Below are 23763 nucleotides of genomic sequence, written 5' to 3' on the forward strand. Positions count from 1 at the left end.
TATTTCTTCTTTATGTTCAGCCCATGTCTTCTTCATGTCCTCCCTCAATTTATCGATTTCGTTTTTGAAGAGGTTTTCCATTTCTGTTCGTATATTCAGCATTAGTTGTTTCAGCTCCTGTATCTCATTTGAGCTATTGGTTTCTTCGTTTGACTGGGCCATATGTTCAATTTTCTGAGCGTGATCCGTTATCTTCTGCTGGCGTCTGGGCATTTAGTCAGATTTCCCCGGGTGTTCGACCCCACAGGTTGAAAGATTTTTCTCTGCAATCTCTTGGTTCTGTTTTTCTTATCCTGCCCAGTAGGTGGCGCTCGTGGCACACGTTTGTCTGTGGGTTCCACCAGTGAAAGTTGCTGTAGGTCCTTTAACTCTGGAAAATTCTCGCCGTAGGGGAGGTTCGGCAGCCGAAGCGTCTTGGAAGAATGCCAGCCGGCCTGGGGTTCCGAATGCGGGGAGGGTCGCCGGCCGTCGCAGCACAGGAGAGCGTCCGGCCAAATTAGCTAGTCAGCCCGGGGCACCAAGCGTGGCGGGAAGGCGCCAGCTGTCGCAGCCCGGGAGAGTGCACTGTTCCCAGCCGACGGGGGAGTCACGTGTTTGGAAGGGATCCCCCCGTCACTGTTCTCCGCAGTCTGGGGATTTCCGACCCAACTATCTCAGTTGTTCCGGGGGGCCTCGTGTGGTGGGGGCACCAGCCGCCGCGGCGTAAGGGGACCGCCTGTCCAATTCTACCAGCTGGCCCGGGAAGGTGGAAGGGAGGGACTCCGGTCGCTTGCCGTCCCACCCAGGAAAGTCCGTGCCCCTTGGTGATCTCACCGGAGCTGGTTCTCCCAGATAGTCAGCCGTTCCAGGATGGGGTACGCTGTCCCTTTGATCTCCCTCGTGGCTCCGGGAGCTGCTCTGTATTATCTCCACTCCCCCAGTAGCTGTTCTGGAGGAGGAAAGGTGAGGGCGGCAAGGCTGTCGAGGCTGGTGGCGGAGGAGCACGGTGAAGGCGGGGGAAGAGGGCACCGTGGTGGTTGGAGAGCAGCCGGAGCAGGAGGGGGAGGAGGGGGGGGAAGGAGGTTGGGCGGCTCGGCTGCTGCGGGGCGTGGGCGCCGCGCGGCGGGCCGGCGGAGAAAGAGAGGGGGGAAGGAGGTCGGGCGGCTTGGCTGCTGCGGGGCGTGGGCGCCGCGCGGCGGGCCGGCGGAGAAAGAGAGGGGGGAAGGAGGTCGGGCGGCTCGGCTGCTGCGGGGCGTGGGCGCCGCGCGGCGGGCCGGCGGAGAAAAAGCGAGGTCTATGTTTATACACCACCTTCTCAAGGCCTTTCCTGATCCTCCAAATGGGTTTAGACATTCCTTATTTTCTCATTGTACTCCATATTTCCCTTATCACGAAGAGCCTAGTTTATAGGTTAAAAGCTTAGACTCTATGAGCAGACAGACACTTGAAGTTTGGATTGTTTCAGTAAATTTTCCTTGTTTGTAAAAATGGCTCGTTTCTTCACCTGTAAAAGGGAGGAAATGGTAGTATCCAAAATCTAGAGCTGTTTAAATAATTCACATAATGTGCATACTGTACTGCTTGGCACACAGTAGGTACCAAGTAGCACTCGGTAAAGATCAGGTCCTGTTTTAAGAAAGTAGGATATTTCCCATGTTTTCAAAAATTTTAAAGTTGCAGGTAGTCTACAATGAAGATGGTTTCCAAAGTTCATCTTTTAGGAAGGTAGCATGCATTTCCGAAGCATATTAAGAGTTATTTGGCTTTAAATGACAAAAATCCAACTCAGACTGGCTGAGGCACTAAAAGAGATTTACTAAAGGGATACTGGGGTTATCTCAAATGGTTTGAGAAACCAATAAATGCAAAAGGCACATCTACAGCTGGACATCAGCTACAAATGGAAGCAGGGATTTGGACAACTCCACAAATTGCTCTTATTTTTGTACGTAAGCTTCACCCTCACCATCTATAGTCTGGCTTTCTCCATACAAGACAACTTGGGCTTCAATAAATACAGACCTTTCTATCTTTTTGAATCTACCACTAGAAAGGAACTGATCTACACATTCTGAGTTCACAATACCAAAATTTCTAGAAAACAGTTCTGGCTGACCCATTTTAGGTTAGGTATCCATCCCTAGACTGACTAATTGGCCAAGTGAGGTAGGGACTCTGACCAGGCTAGAGTGAGATTTCTCCTTTGGGCTAATCAGATGTGGCCAGAGGAGCAAGGTCTGCAAAAACATGTCAGCTTTCATTTAAGTAATATGGCTGGAATAAAGGAAGGAGCATTTCCTAGAAAAGGAAAGTTACCAACACAACAGGGAAAATGTCATAACCAACACTAACCAAATAAACCCCTTTTTGCTAAGAAGATAAGGAGTAAATATTTCCTGTCCCCACCCCACAATCCAGTTTTCATGATAGAGCCAAATCCCATAACATACCAAAGGATGCCTTAACCCTTTCAATTGTGATTCAATTAAATGATATACCTTAATGACTTTGAAATGCTCAGTATTATAACACAAGCTACTTTCATAAGAGAAACACCACCTGAAGTTCAGAAATTTTTACTATAGTAATTTTTGATCAAAAGGTAGTTGTTAACATGGCTAAAACATTTAAGAAGGAAAACACAGTCTACGACAAAGCACTTGTTGAAAAAAATAAGTCACACCAACAGTTTGTCTTACGTAATCATTTAAAGATTATTCTGCTTAACAAACCTGGACAACTCTTTTTACTTTCTTAGATTATTAAGTGTCTTTTTACAGTAAATAAAATATTTTTCAAAAGCTCTGCAGATATTAAATGAATTGGGAAAAAACACAACATCACAGATAGTTTGGAAATACTACCCATAAAGTAGAGCAAGTGCATTCCACTCAGAAAATACATTAATAGAACTGTATTTCCAATTCATTTACACTTTAAAGCTACAAACATTCTCATTCAAGCCACCTTTTCTTTATGTGTGAATTCAGAGAGCCTTCTGGAAATGAATGAAAAGCTTTTGACTTCTTCAGTGTCTTAGTAAACTGTTGAGAATTCTGAGGAATCTCCATATAACCAGAATGTTTTCTCCTAGGAACAAACTTAAGAGCCTCTTCCCAACTCCCATTGTTTTTCAGACACAACAAAATACGCATCACTTGGTCTAAGGTGAGGTTTTTGTTACCAGATTCCCATTGTAAATATTTATCTAATGGGAGGCATTCTGTTGCAAGTTTCAGGCGTTTCGCATTAGCTAGAGTTGTGCCTCGCTGCATGTTCCGATCAACAAAAGACCCAATTATATAAATTTTGTCATGTTTAAAAGTAGTCATAACATTGGGAGAGTCTGCAGTTAAATAGATCAGACTGTCTTTTGGAAATAAATCCACATAAGACTTTTCTGTTGCTGTTAAAAGCAACTTGCCCCATTTCTCTCCATAACGTTTAACTAATTCTCTATAGTAACCTCCATCTATTTTAAGATTACAGAAATGAATATGGAAAGGATCAACATTTCTTCTGTTCCATCCTTCACTTTCTGCAATTTGTGAAATAGTATTCGTTAGTTCCTTCTGTTTCATAAAATGATCATAATCCATATCAAAAACTAATGGTTGTCCGAACTGCATGGCCTGGGCACCAATCCAGTCCATTGCAAAGTTTATATGCCTATTCCAAAGTCGCAGAAATAAAAAGTTGTGCTGTTTCTCTTCCTCCTCAGTGGTTTCTGATAGTTTGCTCTTTTTCACTTCTTCTTTTGCTGCTGCTTTTCTTTCTTTTCTTATTTGCTTGGCTTTTTTCAGTTTTTCCTTTACGTATAAATATCTTAAATATTTAGTTTTTGATGATTTAGAAGCATGTTCCATGATGGTTTTGAGCTCTTCTTCACTGATATGTTCTGGTACTTCTCTGCCAAGCAATCTCCACATCTCAATTAACTCTCTGGTGGCAGTTAGAGGATCTTCATCCTTGCTGCTTGAAAATGTTGAAACAACTTCTTCCACACTAGATTTCATTGTAGTTTTCCATCCATCCAATTCTAGCTGTTCAGGAGGTGACGTACTCTCCTTATTAGGACAGAATTCAGCTGGTATTTTGGAAGACATGTATCTCCGCAAAACTGTTGAATATATATCCCTTCTCTTCCTGTGAAGGGTAAATGGCACCAAATGCCTTGCGAAAGGACTTAAAAAGGTGATACTAATACTCATTTTGAAGAAAACAGAATTCCTGTAAAAGAAAAAAAGATGGAATGAAAAAAAGATTTTTAAACCTCCCAATTAACTGTGCAAGTATGAATTTGAGACAATAAAATGCAGCCAATTTCTGAAATGCAAAGTGGGACCTTGATATGACTTTATTGGCTGCCCATTAGTTTTCCTAGATCCCATGGCCTGAAGCCTGTGATCACTCACTGGACAAAAGTTTATAAACTTATTTGGGTTTTTATTTTAGACACTGTGCTGGTTTGAAAGGAAGTATGTCCCCTAGAAAAGCCATGTTTTAATCAAAATCCCATTTCATAAAGGTAGAATAATTCCTGTCCAATACTGTATGTTTGAAACTATAATCAGATCATCTTCCTGGATGATGGGATTTAGTCAAGAGTGGTTGTTAAACTGGAGTAGGGGACGACATGTCTCCACCCATTTGGTGGATCTTGACTGGTTTATTGGAGTCCTATAAAAGAGGAAATATTTTGGAGAATGAGAGATTCAGAGAGAGCAGCACCATGAAGCAGAGTCTAGCAGCCAGTGACCTTTGGAGATGAAGAAGGAAAATGCCTCCCGGGGAGCTTCATGAAACAGGAAGCCAGGAGAGAAAGCTAGTGGATGACACCGTGTTCGTTCACCATGTGCCCTTCCAGATGAGAGAAGCCCTGACTGTGTTTGCCATGTGTCTTCTCATTTGAGAGAGACCCTGAACTTCATCGGCCTTCTTGAACCAGGGTATCTTTCCCTGGATGCCTTAGATTGGACATTTCTATAAATTTGTTGTAATTGGGACATTTTCTCGACCTTAGAACTGTAAACTAGCAACTCATTAAATTCCCCCCTTTTAAAAGCCATTCCACTTCTGGTATATTGCATTCTGGCAGCTAGCAAACTAGAACAGACATGAAGTTCACGATAGTCTTAGGCAAAAAACAGTGTGTTGAATGTCCTTATTAAATCTGTATCTAGGGGCCAAGAGAATCAATATTGCCAGAAACAAAATTATGTTAACTGATATGACTGAGCTCATGATGCTAAATTCTCCTCTATTCTAATTAAGCCCACATACAAACTCGAACACAAAACCCTTCATAAATGTAACACATGAAGATAAAGAACAGATATACAATAGAAATGGTAACTGGTAAAAAGCCTTTAAGGGTTGCAGTACCTATGGTTTCAAGTTCAAAAGGGAAACATACAGGTGATGTTTCCAACAAGGCAGATGAAAGACATCCTCTGGAAAAGTCTTCCCTCAGAATTGACTAACAAAAGGACAAATCCCACTTGTGTGGATCTCTGGAGATCTACAGAGATTGGAGGACTCCACAAATGCTGAATAGAAGAAAAAGAAAAAGTATCACCTAGATTAGGTTTGAGATTTCATTCCAGACCGGCCAGTCCAGACCCCTCCCCATCACTCCGTCACATACAACGCAGGAGTTGCTCAGAGGCAGCAGGTCCTGGGTCCCTGTTACAATCCCATGCATATCTGGGCACAGGCACCTAAGTCTGCAGTGACCCAGGGCAAAATACAAACAGATGAGGAGTATCACATACAAAAGTGCCCCTAGGAGGAACAAAAAAGAGGCATCGTGGCAGAAGTGCTGGCAAGAGGTGCACACACTCAATCCAGTCTCTGTTTGGTGGATCACCTAAATGTAAAATGTGCCTTACTGGATTGATCCTGTCTGGGTCCCAGGGGCAAGATACCCTAATGAGGAAGAAACAGGAGACATTAAAAAAAGAGGGTGGGGGAGAAGACTGAACTGCTGTAATACTGGATGGGTACCAGAAATGAAAACTGAAAGGAAAAGGGGACTCTGAATGAGGGAGAGTATTTCAAAAAATCACTGGAGCTGAAATTCTGTGCAAAAACAAGATCAAGATTCCTGGAAAAAGGAACAGAGGAAAAGAAGTTTTCTCCTGGAGGTGAAAAAAACTGCACAAAAAGTTCAGTCTCAACAACTGTACCACAGGTGGGCCACGATGGCTCAGCAGGCAGAGTTTTCATACATACTAATCAGTTTGCCAAATGATAAAGGGAAGCAGAAAATCCTGAAAGTGGCAAGAGAAAAACAATCTACTACATATAAAGGAAACCAAATAATACTGAGTTCAGACTAATCAACTAGAACCCTAAAGGTGAAAAGACAATGTTGTGATATATTCAAAATCTTGAAAGAGAAAGATTTCCAGCCAAGGATTCTTTACCCAGCCAAACTGTCCTTCAAAATTGAGGGAGACTCTGAATGCTGAATGCTAACAGGCTAAACTTATCAATTAAAAGATACAGATTGGCAGAATGGATTAAGAAACATAATCCAGTTACAAGCTGCTTACAAGAGACTCATCTTAGACAAGATGATACAGATAGATTGGAAGTGAAAGGATGGAAAAAGATTTTCCATGCAAGTTGTAACCAAAAGAAAGCAGGAGTAGCTGTACAGACAAAACAGACTTTAAATGTAAGACATCTGTTCTAGTTTGCTAGCTGCCGGAATGCAACACACAAGAGACGGATTGGCTTTTAATAAAAGGGGGTTTATTTCATTAGTTACTCAGAGGAAAGGCAGCTAACTTTCATCTGAGGTTCTTTCTTACGTGGGAAGGCTCAGAATGGTCTCTGCTGGCCTTCTCTCCAGGCCTCTGGGTTCCAACAACTTTCCCCAGGGTGATTCCTTTCTGCATCTCCAAAGGCATGGGCTGAGCTGCAAGTGCTGAGATGAGGTATGCTGAGTTGCCTGGACCGTGCTACATTGAATTCTCTCATTTAAGTACCAGCCAATTAAATCAAACATCATTCATTACAGCAGGCACGCCTCTTAGCTGACTGCAGGTGTAATCAGCAACAGATGAGGTTCACGTACCATTGGCTCATGTTCACAGCAACAGAACTAGGTGCCTTCACCTGGCCAAGTTGACAAATGAATCTAAATACCACATGTCCACCTCCTTGCCAACTTGGCAACTACACACATCACCTTAAACAATATTAAGGTGCAACAAATTCTCTTCTGGCTGTGGACCTGTGACTCTCAAAAGAAGCTGTCTGATGACAATATGCAAAGGAGGATATTCACAGGATACAGGTTTTCATTTCCATAGGGAGAAATTGGGAGGAACACAGATGTAAAACCTGCAAGGCAAACACCATTGGATTTCAAAGTCTGAAAGTCATTCATCCTTCGGCTTTAGAAAGTGGCAGTCCCATTCTTTCCAAGGGCCTATGCAGTGGCCCGCCTCTTTCCAAATCAACCTCGGGGACATGGAGAAGACCACTTTTTTCTCGGCTCCACCCTCTCCAAGCATCAGGGCCATACCTAGGCTCTTTGCCATTTCTGGGGCACATGCTTAACCTCTTCATGTGGTGGCAGCAAGGCTCTCCTCAGTCCACCAAGAAGTGTGCTGTACCTTTTCCAAGGCCTTGGACTCTTCCACTGCAATGAGGTGGGAGACTCATCTTCACCCTTCAGGGTAAACTCACCCTCTCCACATATATGGGTGGGTCCACTCTCCTGGCCTGAGGCTTCTTGACTTCAGACCTCAGCCTCCATGGCATTGCCTCTAAAGTTGTTTTTCCTCCATTGTGTCTGTTCTCTGAAACCCCCAGTCCAGACTGGCAGCAGCTCTGTTTATACAGGTTCCACATCACTCTCGTTGGCTTTCTATGCAGTAGCCTTGGATCATGCCCTTCAGACATAAGGAGTTTCCACAAATCCTTCCTGGATAACTCCATGTCCAATCCTGACTTTCTCTGAAATGGCTGACTGGTTCTACATTTGGTTAAATCCTCACACAGCGTGCTATTCTCTGGGGTCTCCCTTTCTGGAGGCCCAGAATTTTCCAGGACCTCAATTTCTGGTTTCTTTTTTACTCGAGAGTTCAGTTTTCAGCTTATCTCTCTCCTGTCATATTTCACTATAAGCTGTGAGGAGAAACCAGGCTGCCCTTTTGACGTTTAATTTGGAGATCTCTGCTGCTAAATATCCAAGTTCATGGCTTTTAAAATCTGCCTTCCAGCTAAAGCCATTAGTTAACTTTGCCAGATTATCTGCCATTTTAAAATAAGGATTGCCTTCCTTTCAGTCTCTAATGACACATGTCTCATTTCTGTCTAAGACTTTATCAGAAGTGTCATTAGAGTCCACATTTCTACTACCAGTCTCTTCAAAGCATTCTAGGCCTTCTCTATCAAGCTTCTCACAATTCCTCCAGATTCTTCCCCTTATCCATTTAAAAAGCTGTTCTAACATGTTTGGTATTTGCAAACCATAGGAGCACCCCACTCCTCAGGTACTAAAATCTGTTCTAGTTTGCTGGCTGCCAGAATGCAATATACCAGAAACAGAATGGTTTTCAAAAAGGGGAATTAAATAAGTTGCTAGTTTATAGTTCTAAGGCCAAGAAAATGTCCCAATTAAAACAAGTCTATAGAAATGTCCAGTTTAAGGTATCTGGGGAAAGATACCTTGGCTCAAGAAGACCAATGAAGTTCAACGTTTCTCTCTCAGTTGCAATGGCACATGGCAAACATGGTGGCATCTGCTGGCTTTCTCATGGCTCTACAAATAGGGACTCTCTCCAAAATGTTTCCTCTTTTAAAGGATTCCAGTAAGCAACTCCACCTTCAGTGGGTGGAGACATACCTCCACGGAAATCATCTAATCAAAAGTTACCACCCACAACTGGGTGGGTTACATCTTCATGGAAACAATCAAAATGCTCCCACCCAGCAATAATGAATAAGGATTAAAGGGCATGGCTTTTCTGGGGTCCACCACAGTTTCAGACCAGCACAATATCATAAGAGACAAAGACACTATATACTAATTAAAGGGTCAATTCACCAAGAAGTTGTAACAATGATAAATGTTTATGCTCCCAATCAAGGAGCTCCAAAATAAATGAGAAAGACATTAGGAAAACTGAAGGGAGTGATAGATGTTTCACCAGTAATAGGAAGAGACTTCATACACCACTCTCCTCTATAAATACAACAACCAGACAGAAGATCAACAAGGATATAGAAATTAAATAACTTGACATATGAATTAAACCTAACAGACATATATAGGTCATTGCACCCCTCCAAAAGAAGGATATACATTCTTATCAAGTGTTCATGGAACATTCTCCAGGATAGATCATATGCTGGGGCACAAAACAGATCTTTATAAATTTAAGACAACTTAAATTATTCAAAGCACTTTCTCTGATCAGAATGGAATGAAGCTGGATCTCAAAAACCACCAAAGAACAAGAACATTCACAAATATGTGGAACTTAAATAACACACTCTTAAACAACCAGTCAGTCAAAGAAGAATTCACTAGAGAAATCAGTAACTATCTGCAGATGAATGAAAATGAGAATGCAACTTATCAGAACTTATGGGATGAGGCAAAGGTTGTGCTGAGAGGGAAATTTATGCCCTAAATGCCTATATTAAAAAGCAAGAAATAGTAAAAATTGAGGACTTAATAGCACATCCAGAGGAACTTGAATAAAAACAGCAAACTAACCCCAAAGCAAATACAAGGAGAGAAATAACAAAGATTAAATCAGAGTTACATGAATGGGAGAATAAAAGAACAACAGAAAGAATCAATAAAACCAAACGTTGGTTCTTTGAGAAAATCAATAAAATTGATGGGCTACTAGCATGACTGACAAAGAAAAAAAGAAAGGGGATGCAAATAAAATCAGAAATGAAAAAAAGAAAGAGGATGCAAATAAACAAAATCAGAAATGAGAAGGGGTGCATTACCACAGACCCTGAAATAAAAGAAATCGTAAGAGGATACTATGAACAACTATACACCAACAAACTAGACAACTTAGATGAAATGGACAAATTCCTGAAGACACACAAACAAGCCACAATGACTCAGGAAGAAATAGAAGATCTCAACAAACCAATCACAAGTAAAGATATTCAGTCATCAAAAATCTTTCTACAAACAAAAGCCCAGGGCCAGATGGCATCACAGGAGAATTTTATCAAAACATTTCAAAAAGAACTAATACCAATCCTGCTCAAACTTTTCCAAAATATTGAGGAAAAAGGAACACTACGTAACTCATTTCATGAAGCTAATATCATTTTAATACCAAAACGGAGCAAAGATGCTGTAAGAAAGGAAAACTACAGGCCAACATCCCTAATGAATATAGATGCAAAAATTCTCAATAAAATATTAGCAAATAGAATCCAACAACACAGTAAATCAATTATACACCATGACCAAGTGGGGTTTATAACAGAATGCAAGGATAGTTCAACACAAGAAAATCAATTTATGTAATACAGCACAATAACAAATCTAAAAGGAAAAATCACATGATCATCTTGACTGATGCTGAAAATGCATTAGACAAAATTCAGCTTCCTTTTCTGATAAAAGCACTCCAAAAGAATCAAAGGTAACTACCTCAATATGATAAAGGGAATATATGAAGAACCGATAGCCAGCATTATACTCAGTGGAGAGAGACTGAAAGCTTCCCCTGCTAAGATCAGGTACAAGACAAGGATGCCCACTGTCATGACTACTATTCAACATTATGCTAGAAGTTCTAGCTAGAGCAATCAGGACGGACAAAGAAATCCAAAGGCATCCACATTGGAAAGGAAGAAGTAAAACTCTCACTATTTGCAGATGAGATGATACTATACTTGGAAGATCCTGAGAAATCTACAGCAAAGTTACTTAAGCAAATAAACAAATTCGGCAAGGTAGTGGGATACAAAATTAATGTGCAAAAATTAGTAACATTTCTATACACAAGCAATGACCTAGCTGAGGAGTCAGTTAAGGAAAAAATTTCATTCAAAATAGCAACTGAAAAAATCAAGTACTGGAACTATCAAACCTGACCATAAGGGAATCCCCTGATACTGTGTCCAAATCAATAGGATAAGTCCTGAAACTTAGCCCAGCCTCTCCAGAACAGCAGATAGTTTCATCTCCCTACTTCATATTAGTGACAGACCCTTCCAGTATGAAAATTTAGAATTACCATAACCCAAAGACCCCTAAAGAAAGGGGTGGAAAGATCGACTGTGATGGTGGATTTATACAGAAAAGATTGGACTTAACAAAATGAATATGAATGCTGAATCACTAAATTGATATCTCTTTTAGTATCCAGTATTTTAGAGCAGCTAGAAGTAAAAATCTAAAATTGTGGAATTGTAACCCATGTCAAACTCTGAAATACGTTCTACAACTAACTGTGGTGCTATGCTTTGAAATTTATAGCTTTTTTGTATATATGTTATTTCACAAAAAAAAAAAAAAAAGGAAAAAAAGTCAATTGTGATGATAAAAAAATATTTAAGCCCTTTATTCTTTAGTCTCCTATATTCTGGAGCAGCAAAAGGAAAAATACAAGAGGAACAGTATGGTAGCCCATGACAAACTCGGCGATCTGTCCTGTAACTACTTGTTGAAGAGTGCTTTGGAAAGTATTGCTTTTTTATTTCTTTGCTTTGTATATATGTTATACTATACAATAAAAAAGTTAAAAATCCAAAAAAAAAAAAAAGAAAGAAAAAGCTCAAATCAAAGACACACCTGGAGGGACTAGAAAAAGAACAGCAAACTAAACCAAAAGCAGGGAGAAGAAAAAAAATACAAAGATTAGAGCAGATATAAATGAAATTGATAATAGCAACAACAACAACAAAAAACAATAGAGCATTAAAAAGACTACAAGTTGCTTCTTTGAAAAGATCAATAAAATTGACAAATCCTTAGCTATACTGATTAAAAAGAGAAAATGCAAAGAAATAAAATCAGAAATGAGAGGTGGAACATTACAATTGACTCCACAGAAATAAAAAGTATCATAAATGGACACTATTCACAGCTATATGCCAAATATATAACACAGATGAAATGAATAAACAACCTACACTGTTTCTAAAAGAGCAGATCACAAATGGTCAATTACAAGTAAAGAGAGTGAACTGGTTATCAAAACACTCTCAACAAAGAAAAGCCCAGGACCAAATGGTTTCACAGGCGAATTCTACCAAACATCGCAAGATCAGTACCAATCCTGTTCAAAATCTTACAAAAAACTGAACAAGAAGGAACAATCTCTGAAGTAAACATTATCCTAGGGTGGGCCACAGTGGCACAGCAGGCAGAATTCTCACCTGCCATCTCGGAGTCCCGGGTTCAATTTACAGTGCCTGCCCATGCAAAAAATAAAAAACAAACAACAACAACAAAAACATTATCCTACAATACCAATGCCAGGTAAAGATACCACAGGAAAAGAAAATAAGAGACCAATTTCTCTTATGGATATAGAAACAAAAGTCCTCTAAAAAAATTCTTGCAAAAGCGAATCCACCAGCCCATTAAAAGAATTATATGCAGTTTCATTAATCCAAAAAGAAAAAGAAGAAAGGAATTATATACAAAAATCAAGTGGGTTTTATTCCAGGTACGCAAGGGTGATTCAACATAGAACCATCAATTAATACAAAAATATGTAATTTTGTTAATAACATAATGATAACAAAATGAAGGGGGAAAAACTACATGATCATCTCAACTGATGCAGAAAAGACATGTGACAAAATCCAGCATCCTTTATTGATAAAAAGCACATTGAAATACAAGAATAAAAAAAAACTTCCTCAATATGATAAAGGTCATATATGAAAATCCACAGTTAACACTGTATTCAATGGCAAAAGACTGAAAGTTTTCCCTTAAGATATGGAAAAAGGATAAGGATGTCAAATGCAAAAAGTTCTAACCAGAGCAGTTAAGCAATAAAAAAATAAAATAAAATAAAATTCATCCAAATTGGAAAGAAAGAAGTAAAACTTTCCCTGTCTGCAGATGACATGATACTATCTTTAGAAAGTCCTGAAAAATCTACAACAAAGTTACTAGGGCTAATAAACGAGTTTAGCAAAGTAGTATGACATAAGATTAGCATGCAAAAAATCTGTAGTGTTTCTGTACAATAGTAATTAACAGTCTGAGGAGGAAGTAAAGAAAAAAAATCCCGTTTATAATAGCAACTAAAAGAATCAAATATCTAGGAATAAATTTACTCTAGGATGTAAAAGATTTATACACAGAAAACTACAAAACATTGGGAAAGAAATCAAAGACCTAAATAAATGAATGACATTCAGTATTCACGGATTGGAAGACTAAATATAGTTAAGATGTCAATTCTACTCCAAATAATTTACAGCTGTACTATAACAGAGTTATATTTGTTTGCAGAATGGTAAACACTTTCAATTGAGAAATATAAATATTAAAAGTGGAACTTACCCCTCCCCCAAAGGATAGCACTGAACCTGTGGGCAACAGGGCTGGCCCTATCTGCCCTGTGACTGAATTCGATGATGCACACAGGGGCAGCCCTACATGCCTGCTGTCACTTATAACACCTTACCACACTAACACAGTAACTGAGAAATACTAAAAACTAAATATAAAAAAATAAAATTGATTTACCGATTCAGTGCGATCCCAATCAAAATTCTAACAGCCTACTTGTTGCAGAAATGGAAAAGCCGATTATCAAACTGAAGGGTAAGGGGACCCAAATAGCCAAAAACATCTTGAAGAACAAAACTGGAGGATTTACACGTCCTGACTTTAAAGCATATTACAAAGCTACTGTAGTCAAAAGCAGCATATATACACTAGAATACAGACAGACATATTGATCAATGGAACTCAATTCAGAGATCAGAAATAGACCTGTGTATTTCTGGTCGGTAGACAAGTCCACCCAACTGGGAAAAACAATAGTGCTGGGAGAATTGCATATCCTTACCTAAATGGATCAAATAGGTCTCTTACTTTTACACTTTATAGAAAAATAAACTCAAAGTGGAAAAGACCTAACTATAAGGGACAGGACCATAAAACTCCAGCATCTTCAAGATCTTGTGGTATAGGGAGGTTTCATAGACTTGCAACCAAAAGCATAAGCAACAAAAGAAAAAAACAGATAATGGTACCTCAAAACTGAAGACCTCTTTGCATGAACGGGCTGTTGCAAAAAGGTGAAAATGTAGCCCAATGAATGGGAGAAAATATTTCGAAACCACATATCCAGGAAGTATTTAATATCCAGAATATATAAAGAAATCCTACAACTCAACAATAAAAAGACAAACAACCTAACAAAAAAAAAAACAAACAAAAAAAAGGGGCCAAAAACCTGTATGACACTTTTCCAAAGAGGAAATATAAATACCTAAAATGAACACAAAAAGATCTTCAACATCACTAGCTATCAGGGAAACGCAAGTCAAAACCACAATGAGATATCATTTCACACCCATTATCAAAAAGAAAACTACAAATGCTGGAGAGGATGTAGAAAAATAGGAACACTTATTCACTGCTGATGGGAATATAGAATGGGGCAGCTACTACGGAAAACAGTTTGGCAGTTCCTCAGAAAGCTAATTAAGGATTCCCATATGACTCAGCAACAGATCTCTACTAGGTATATACCCCAAAGAATTGAAAGTAGGGACTCGAACAAATATTTGTACACCAATGTTCATAACAGCATTACTCACTGTTTTAGTTTGTAAAAGCTGCTGGAATGCAATACACCAGAAACAGAATGGCTTTTAAAAAGGGGAATTTACTAAGTTGCAAGTTTACAGTCCTAAGGCCATGAAAAGGTAAAAACTAAGGCATCCAGAGAGATACCTTGATTCAAGAAAGGTGGGTCCAGAACACCTCCATCATTTGGAAAGGCGCGTGGCAACATCTGTAAGCTTTCTCTTCTCATTTCTTAAGGCTTACCTGGGGGAATTTTCCTTCTGTATCTCCAAAGGTCTCTGTGTGGGCTCTATCGGCATTAAAGCTTTTTCCAAAAATGTCTCTCCCACCTTGAATGAGTGGAGACACATTCCCATGGAAACCATCTAATCAAAAGTTACCATCCACAATTGGGTGGGTCACATCTCCATGGAAATAATCAAAAAAGATCGCACCTAGAAATATTGAAAGAGGATTAAAGAACATGGCTTTTCTGGGGTACATGGCAGTTTCAAACTGGCACACTCAAAACTGCCAAAAGATAGAAGCAACCCAAGGGGACATCAATGGATGAATGGACAAAGAAAATGTGATATATACATATGATGAAATATTATTCAGCATTAAAAGGGAATGAAGTTCTGATTCATGCTACAACCTAGATGAATCTTGAAGACATTCTATTGACTGAAATGAACCAGACACAAAACGACAAAATTATATGAGTTCAGTGATAAGGACTGATTATTATAAGTAAACTCACAGACTCGGAATCTAGAATAAGGGTTATCAAGAGCTGGATTGGGGGTAAGGAATGGGGAGTTAATGCTTAACTTGTACAGAATTTCTATTTGGGTTGACTATAAAGTTTTGGAAACAGATGGTATTGATTTAAGTACAACATTGTTGAGTAATTAATAGGACTGAATTATATATACGTGAATGTGGTAAAAGGGGAAATTTTAAGTCGTATATAGGTTACCAGAATAAAAATTAGAAGATAAGCCATAAGACTGTACAACACAGTGAATCCTATTGTAAACAATGGACTACAGTTAATAGGACAATTGTAAAAATGTTCTGTTATGAATTATTACAAATGTACTACACTTACGCAAGGTGTTAATTGTAGGGTGGTATATGGGGGGGAATACACCTTAATGTAAACTATGGACTACAGATAATAGTAAAACTATACTTTTCTTTCATCAATTGTAACAAAAGTGCCATACAAATGCAAATTGTTAATAATGGAGTGGGGGAAGTATAAGGGAATACTTCTTTCTTTCCAATTTGGATGCCTTTTATTTTATTTTTGTTTATTTTATTTTTCTGTATATGTACAACTTCTCCAATTAAAAATAAATAAGGGAAATATACAGAGATCTGATTAATATAAAATCAAACTCTTCTACAGTTCAGACTTTATAGTAAATGTAACTGCCAAATAAAATACCAAAAATTGGCACATATCAATGTAAAGTTCCAAAATTTTATCCTAAAGGTCTGTATGTCCAGAAGATGAAGATAAAGATGTGAAACCAATGTCATACTTGAAGTATAATGGAATTCATATTTTTATAAAACGTAATATAGGCAGCTTAACAACATGCGCATTTTAGTTCGTCCTCCAGAACAACTACTAAATAATCAGGAACAGTACAAAACAGCTCCTGGGGCCATGTCAGTGACCAGACACACAGCGTACCCAGGTCTGGACCAGCTGGACCGGCTGCGAGCACCGCCCAGAACCGTGAGTTCCCAAAGCTGTGGTGGCCAGTGCCCCTCCCCCACAGGCCGCTTCCCAGAGGGGAAAGGAAAGGACTTTACCAGCAGCAGGGACTGGGCACAATCAAATGCCAATTGTGGAACTAATTAACAAATTCTGACTACTAAAAATAGGCCCCCAGCTTAGGGGAACCTGATCAAAGCAGAGGTTGCTCATTTTTGCCCCGGCGCCAAGGGGGCAGGACTGACAGAAAAAGGGGGAAAAAAAAAAGAAGGAAACAGAGGTTTTTGTGGCTGTGTATCTACAAAGGCTTGACTGCCTCTGGATACAGTGGTAGGACTTTTCAGGCTGCAACTGCCCCAGGCATAGGCAGAAGTGAGCTCTTTTGGGGGCTTGTCTGGAGCCTGTGCCTTCCCCAGGGGAAGGGTGAAGCCCAACTCAGGTGGAATCCCTCCCTCAAGGAATTCAGACCCCAGGGCTTGGTAATTTGAAGCCATTAAAACCAGCCTACAACCTCTCCTCTGTCTCTACCATGCCCCCAGCAGGGAGAGTCTGCCAAAGTTAAAGGTACCGCATCATCTTATGCTGGTGGGACCTGCAGTCAGACAAGCACCACACACAGGGCAGGATAAGAAAAACAGAGTCCAGACACTTCACAGGTAAGTCTTTCAACCTGCTGGGTCTCACCCCCAGGGAAAACCGAAGCAGGCGACTCTTTCCTCCTGATAGGAGGCCAGTTTGGTCTGGGAAAATCTGGCTGTGGTCTATAATATCTAAGTAGACCCTTCTAAGTGTGGGGAGGGGGGGAAGGCACCACACAAGCAGGGCAAGAAACAAGAAAACAAGAACTGAAAAATTCTCCTCTGTTAAACAAAAGCTAAGCTAGAGGTCCAGAAAAAGCTGAACTGAATGTCAAAGAACAGATAGACAACAAATTCATCCAGCAAGAAAACCCTAGATAAAAGAAGTGAAAGCAATCTCCAGAATAAACTAATTAAGGTAATTAAATGCCTAGACTCCAGCAAAAAATAACAAATCACACTAGGAAAACTGAAGATATGGCCCAGTCAAAGGAATAAACCAACAATTCAAATGAGATACAGGAGCTGAAACAATTAATTCAGAATGTACAAACAAACATGGAAAACCTCATCAAAAACCAAATCACGCCAAGAATCAGATCTTTGGCATGGATTATGATGTTTTAGAATAACCAGAAGGAAGTACCTGAAGCTTTGGAACTGAAATCCAGTAGCTCTGATCTCTGAAAATGATTGATAAGTATATTGCAAAGAAATGGTTGTCTGTGTTTGCATGGATCAACTTCAGAATGTTTTATTTTGTTCCACTGACTCTCTTATTATAATCTGTCAATACTACACTGTCTTAATCTACCTCAATTGTAAGTCTTAAAATTGTATAGATTGCAATACTAGTGGTCACTAAGAGGGAGGGATAATATGTATGAGATGTTTGGGGTTTTCTTTTACCTTTAAATTTCATTTTCTGGAGTAATGCAAATGTATTAAATATGATCCTGTTTATACACATCTGTATGCTGATACTGTGAACCATCTATTTTATACTTTGAATGACCTTTATGGTGTTTGCAGCTATCAGTAAAAATATAGGAAAAAAAAAACAACAAAAAAAAACCAAATCAATGAATTGAGGGAGGATATAAAGAAGGCAAGGAAAGAACAAAAGAAGAAACTGAAAGCCTGAAAAAACAAATCACAGAACTTATGGGAATGAAAGACATAGTAGAAGAGATGGAAAAAACAATGGAAACCTACAATGGTAGATTTCGAGAGACAGAACATAGGATTTCTAATCTGGAGGATGGAACATCTGAAATCCGACAAGAAACAGAAACTATAGGAAAAAAAATGGAAAAATATGAGCAGGGACTCAGGGAATTGAAAGACAATATGAAGTGCACGAACATACATGTTGTGGGTGTCCCAGAAGGAGAAGAGAAGGGAAAAGGAGGAGAAAAACTAATGGAGGAAATTATCACTGAAAATTTCCCAACTCTTATGAAAGACTTAAAATTACAGATCCAAGAAGTGCAGTGTACCCCAAAGAGAATAGATCCAAACAGACATACTCCAAGACATTTACTAATCAGAATGTCAGAGGTCAAAGAGAAAGAGAGGATCTTGAAAGCAGCAAGAGAAAAGCAATCCATCACATCAAGGGAAGCCCAGTCAGACTATGCGCAGATCTCTCTGCAGAAACCATGGAGGTGAGAAGACAGTGGGATAATATATTTAAATTATTAAAAGAGAAAAACTGCCAACCAAGAATTCTATATCTAGCAAAATTGTCCTTCAAAAATGAGGGAGAAATTAAAACATTTTCAGACAAAAAAATCACTGAGAGAATTTGTGACCAAGAGACCAGCTCTGCAAGAAATACTAAAGGGAACACTAGAGACAGATACGAAGACAGAAGAGAGAGGTGTGGAGAAGAGTGGAGAAAGGAAGACTATGAGTAAAGGTAAAAAGAAGGAAAATTAGATATGACATATAAAATCCAGAAGGCAAAATACTAGAAGAAAGTACTACCCATGCAGTAATAACACTGAATGTTAATGGATTAAACTCTCCAATCAAAAGACATAGTCTGGCAGAATGGATTAAAAAACAGGACCCATCTATATGCTGTCTCTACTCAAAGGACACGAGGCCAAGGACACAAATGGACATTTACACCAATGTTTATAGCAGCATTATTAACAATTACCAAGAGATGGAAACAGCCAAAATGTCCATCAACAGACAGGTAACCAAACAAACTGTGACATTTACATAAGATGGAATATTATGCAGCTGTAAGGCAGAATAAAATTATGAAGTATGTAACAACATGAATGGACCTTAAGGACATTATGCTGAGGGTGATTAGCCAGAAACAAAAGGACAAATACTGTATAGTCTCACTGATCCGAACTGACATTAGTGAATAAACTTGGAATATTTCCTTGGTAACAGAGACCATCAGGAGACAGAAATAGGGTAAGATATTGGGTAATTGAAGCTGAAGGGATACAGATTGTGCAACAGGACTGAATATAAAAACTCAGAAATGGACAGCACAATATTACCTAACTGTAATACAATTATGTTAAAACACTGAATGAAACTGCATATGAGAATGATAGAGGGAGGAGGGCTGGGGCATAAATGAAATCACAAAGAAAGAGAGACGATAAAGATTGAGATGGTGTAATCTAGGAATGCCTAGAGTGTATAATGATAGTGACTAAATGTACAAATTTAAAAAATGTTTTTGCATGAGGAAGAACAAAAGAATGTCATTACTGTAGTGTGCTGAAAATAGATGGTACTTAGTAGTTTAAAATTTCAACTAATGTGTGAGACTAAAGCAAAAAATGTTTATTTGGTACAAATCTATACTTTGACTAGTGCATCTCCTAATATAACTTATGTAGATAGTTGATTGAACACCTTAAGTACATGGAACTTTGTACAGGACATGAGATTTTGTTGGTTTGTCCAGGTGATGCCCTGATGAATCCCAGAGTGATTTGATCAGTGAGCGGAAAAGTATTTGCAAAGTCCCCTTCGGGGAATGGTGAGAACGGGGGAAAACTCAACTTCCCCAAGTTGAATTCTTGATATTCTCACAAGCAGTGTGGACAACCAAAGTTATAGGCTAAGCCCCCAGTCTTGGGGGTTGTTCATATGAAACTTAACCCCACAGGGGATAGGTCAGGCTTACTTAAAATTAAGCCTAAGCGTCACCTCCAAGAGAACCTCTTTTGTTGCTCAGATGTGGCCTCTCTCTCCAGCCAACACAGCAAGCAGACTCACCACCCTCCCCCTGTCTACGTGGGACATGACTACCAGGGGTGTGGATCTTCCTGGCAGCGTGAGACAGAAATCCCAGAATGAGCCGAGATTCAGCATCAAGGGATTGAGAAGAACTCTAGAATGAGCTGAGACCCAGCATCAAGGGATTGAGAAAACCTTCTAGAACAAAAGAGGGAAGAGTGAAATGAGACAAAGTGTCAATGGCTGAGAGATTCCAAACAGAGTAGAGAATTATCCTGGAGGTTATTCTTATGCATTAAATAGATATCACCTTGTTAGTCAAGATGTAATGGAGAGGCTGGAGGGAACTGCCTGAAAATGTAGAGCTGTGTTCCAGTAGTCATGTTTCTTGATGATGATTGTATAATGATACAGCTTTCACAATGTGACTGCGTGATTGTGAAAACCTTGTGTCTGATGCTCCTTTTATCTCCCTTGTCAACAGATGAGAGGAACATATGGAATAAAAATAAATAATAGGGAGAACAAATATTAAAACAGATTTGGTTTGAAATGCTAGTGATCAATGAAAGGGATCAGTAAGGGGTATGGCCTGTAAAATTTTTTTTTCTGTTTTTTATATTTTTCTCTTGTCTTTTTATTTCTTTTTCTGAATTGATGCTAATGCTCTGGGAAATGATCATGATGATGAATATGCAACTATGTGATGATATTGTGAATTGCTGAGTGTATGTGTTGGGAATGTTTGTGTTTCTTGTAATTTTTTTTGATTAATAAAAATTAAAAAGAAAAAAAAACATAATATAGACACTTGAAAAAAAATCCCTTCTTCCCCTGACTTCATTTAATGACCCTACATGCTCCCAGGTGTCCCATTTCTATGACCACTCAATCTTCTGAATGCACCTTCACTGACACCCAGATGCCTATCCTTTAGAAGCAGATGTGCCCAAGCTCTGTCTTAAGAATTTAAATCTTAACCAAATCTACAAATTTTCTCTGTGAGATCTGTTCTTCATCCACAGCTTCAGTCACCATGCATCAAACAGACACCTCAAATGCAACTAATAGAAACAATCTCCTCCTCCTCCTTTCTCAATTTACTTCTCCTTCTATATACTCTGTTTCAGGGAGGGGTGCTGTTATTCATTCAAGTGTTATACTGGAGCCAGAAACTGGAAATCATTTCATGTCCATCCTCTCCTACATTCACCATACCCAATCCTTTGAGTTATATTCATTTTACCCTCTAAATACTTTTTGAAGCCATTACTTCTCTTTAGCCCCATGTTCTAACTACATCTGCTAGCATCCATGTTGCTCTTCCTCATCTTTAAGCCACAGTAACCAGAGTAAATCTGATTAATGGCACACATATTACCCTTAATGTGTTTCTAAGCTTACTGCTGCCATGTAAAATTAACGTGGCTTACAGAATTTTTCATGCTACCATTTTTCGTTTACTTCTTCAGCTGCATCTCTAGCTTTTCTTCACCACATTCATTTCCTCTAGGTGCCACAGCATCTCCTAGCATAGTACTTATAACACTGCGTTGTAATCGCCTGGCTTATTTGCCCCACACGATAACAAACTCCATCAGGATAAGGGCTATGTCTACATTTGCACTTAATACTCGATGCTTGGCAGTATTTGGTTCACCGTGATCACCCAATATTATTCAAGTAAATATCCTGCGTCAGTGCTTCTCACATGTGAAAAATGTCCAGACCCCTCAAAGGGGAAAAACTACTTCAGATTCAAAAAATATTTAACCGGGGGTCCTGAGGCCCGAATTTCAGAAGCACTGATTTCAAGAACAAAAGTCCTTTAATTAAGGTGTCTTTAAAACCGGTAAAAAAAAAAAGAAAAAAAATCAGAATATCATAGTAATGAAAACCCACAATTAAAAAAAAATTCAAGTACATCGCTTAGGGAATCACTGCTCTTGTTTCAGTATTATACTACTTACGGTTTATTAAATCATCGGCGTTCTCATACGTGGGCCTCCTGCGCGTGTCCAAGGAAATGGATCTTGGAACACCTCCTGTCTTCCGCCCGCGGCCTCCACGCACCCTAGGAGATCAGAAGAAACCCTCCCATACCTGGGTGTTCAGATACCGGCTCCAGTCGTCGCAAAGCGTAGGGATCCCTGAGGTCGCAGTACCACGCCGTGATACGCGCCGCAGAAGGAGCTTGTCTCTCAGCCCACGCCACACCGGTCAAAGACTCAGGCTGGTCTCCCACCGCCTGCGCGCTGAAGCCCTGTCCTTTCCCTTCCGGCGCCGCTGTGTGACGTCAGACACTGCAGCCTGCGGCCTTTCGTGTAGTCTCGCGGGAAGGGCGTTTCGGTGGGCAGGGGCCCTCATCCGACCGAGGGAAGGCTTGAGGCCCCGAGCCTAGACACGGTTCGTGGGCATGGGCTTTTCCCTCGATTAAACAGTATTTTCCTTCCACTTACTTAAAAACAGTTATCCCTTAGCCTCTCCCTTTTATCGACTCTCTACTTGGGCCCCTAAAGCATTTACTACAGTATTAAAATAAAATTCTCTTCACTAGTCTGCGCTCTCAACTTAAAATTCTGGTGCTGGACTTTTAATTTGTTCAACCTTTTGACCAGTTTATCGCTACTGCCTAGCATTATGCTTGGAATGTGGTAGGCAAAGCTAAATATTTATTTCTCCTAGTTCATTTGAAAAATGTAATGTGAAAATAAAATTGAAGCACCTACTGTGAATTGGTAATCTTTGAGCCAGATCCAGTTTTCAGGTGTTTTTTTCAGTCAGCACAGTGTTTTCAAATATTTTGATTTGGTTGTGATTAAAGCATACTGGGAATTCACATAAAAACTCGTTTGGAAAAGCAGAAGGTCTCTGTGCTGTTGGCCCATATTTCTGTTTAGAAACAACTGGTAACTCTGAGTAAGAGTCTGTTTGGTACACAAGGCCCCAACTCTGCAGTTCTCCAGCACTCATTCCACTAGATATTCTTGTTACATTGGGTAAAGTGTCAATTACCACATGAGTTGTCTCCACTGTTTTCCATACAGAAGAGAACTATTTGTTTGGTCCAATGTCTCTGTCGAAAGTTGGAAGAAAAAGCACGGATCCAAAGGTCTGGGTACTTCTGTTGTAGAATTTCTGTAGGAGAGAAAGTAGAGTGTTGTCCTGTCTAATTCTCAGCTGCACCTTCAGTACCTACAATAGTTCCTGACATGTAGAGAGACTATCGTAGTTATTTGTTGGTAATTAGTACTGTAGTAGATCAGGTAATATTTGATAGTGATTGGGTCAGGATGGGGACAGAAGAGGTGAAGCAGAGGTGGGATAATCAGACAAAGGGAGTGAGTTCTCTGCCCAATGTGCTCAGTAAACACTTCCTGAGACACCGGGGTTTCAAAGAGAGAAAGAGTTTATTGCTAGGTGCGAAACAGAAAATCATATGGCCTGTCAGCCCCAGAATCTGTTTTCCTGAACTGCAGTTATTCTGATACTTT

The 23763-nt window shown here is 39.6% G+C and overlaps 1 protein-coding gene across 2 annotated transcripts; it reads right to left on the minus strand.

Annotated features, from left to right (window-relative positions):
• Window positions 1-1250: 1250 nt before the first annotated feature.
• TRMT10C (tRNA methyltransferase 10C, mitochondrial RNase P subunit) lies at window positions 1251-22572 on the minus strand. Of its 2 annotated transcripts, none has more exons than XM_077118530.1 (2): window positions 22240-22572; window positions 1251-4209 (listed from the first exon to the last, which is right to left on the minus strand). In XM_077118530.1, the coding sequence occupies exon 2, from the start codon at window positions 4188-4190 to the stop codon at window positions 2934-2936; it is 1257 nt and encodes a 418-aa protein (XP_076974645.1). In that variant the 5' UTR covers window positions 4191-4209; window positions 22240-22572; the 3' UTR covers window positions 1251-2933. The 2 variants fall into 2 exon arrangements, with proteins under 2 accessions (XP_076974645.1, XP_076974644.1); XM_077118529.1 differs by having other exon boundaries at window positions 1252-4209; window positions 22373-22571.
• Window positions 22573-23763: the final 1191 nt, after the last annotated feature.

This window comes from Tamandua tetradactyla, chromosome 10 (assembly GCF_023851605.1).
Source record: "Tamandua tetradactyla isolate mTamTet1 chromosome 10, mTamTet1.pri, whole genome shotgun sequence".
Lineage (NCBI taxonomy): Eukaryota > Metazoa > Chordata > Mammalia > Pilosa > Myrmecophagidae > Tamandua > Tamandua tetradactyla.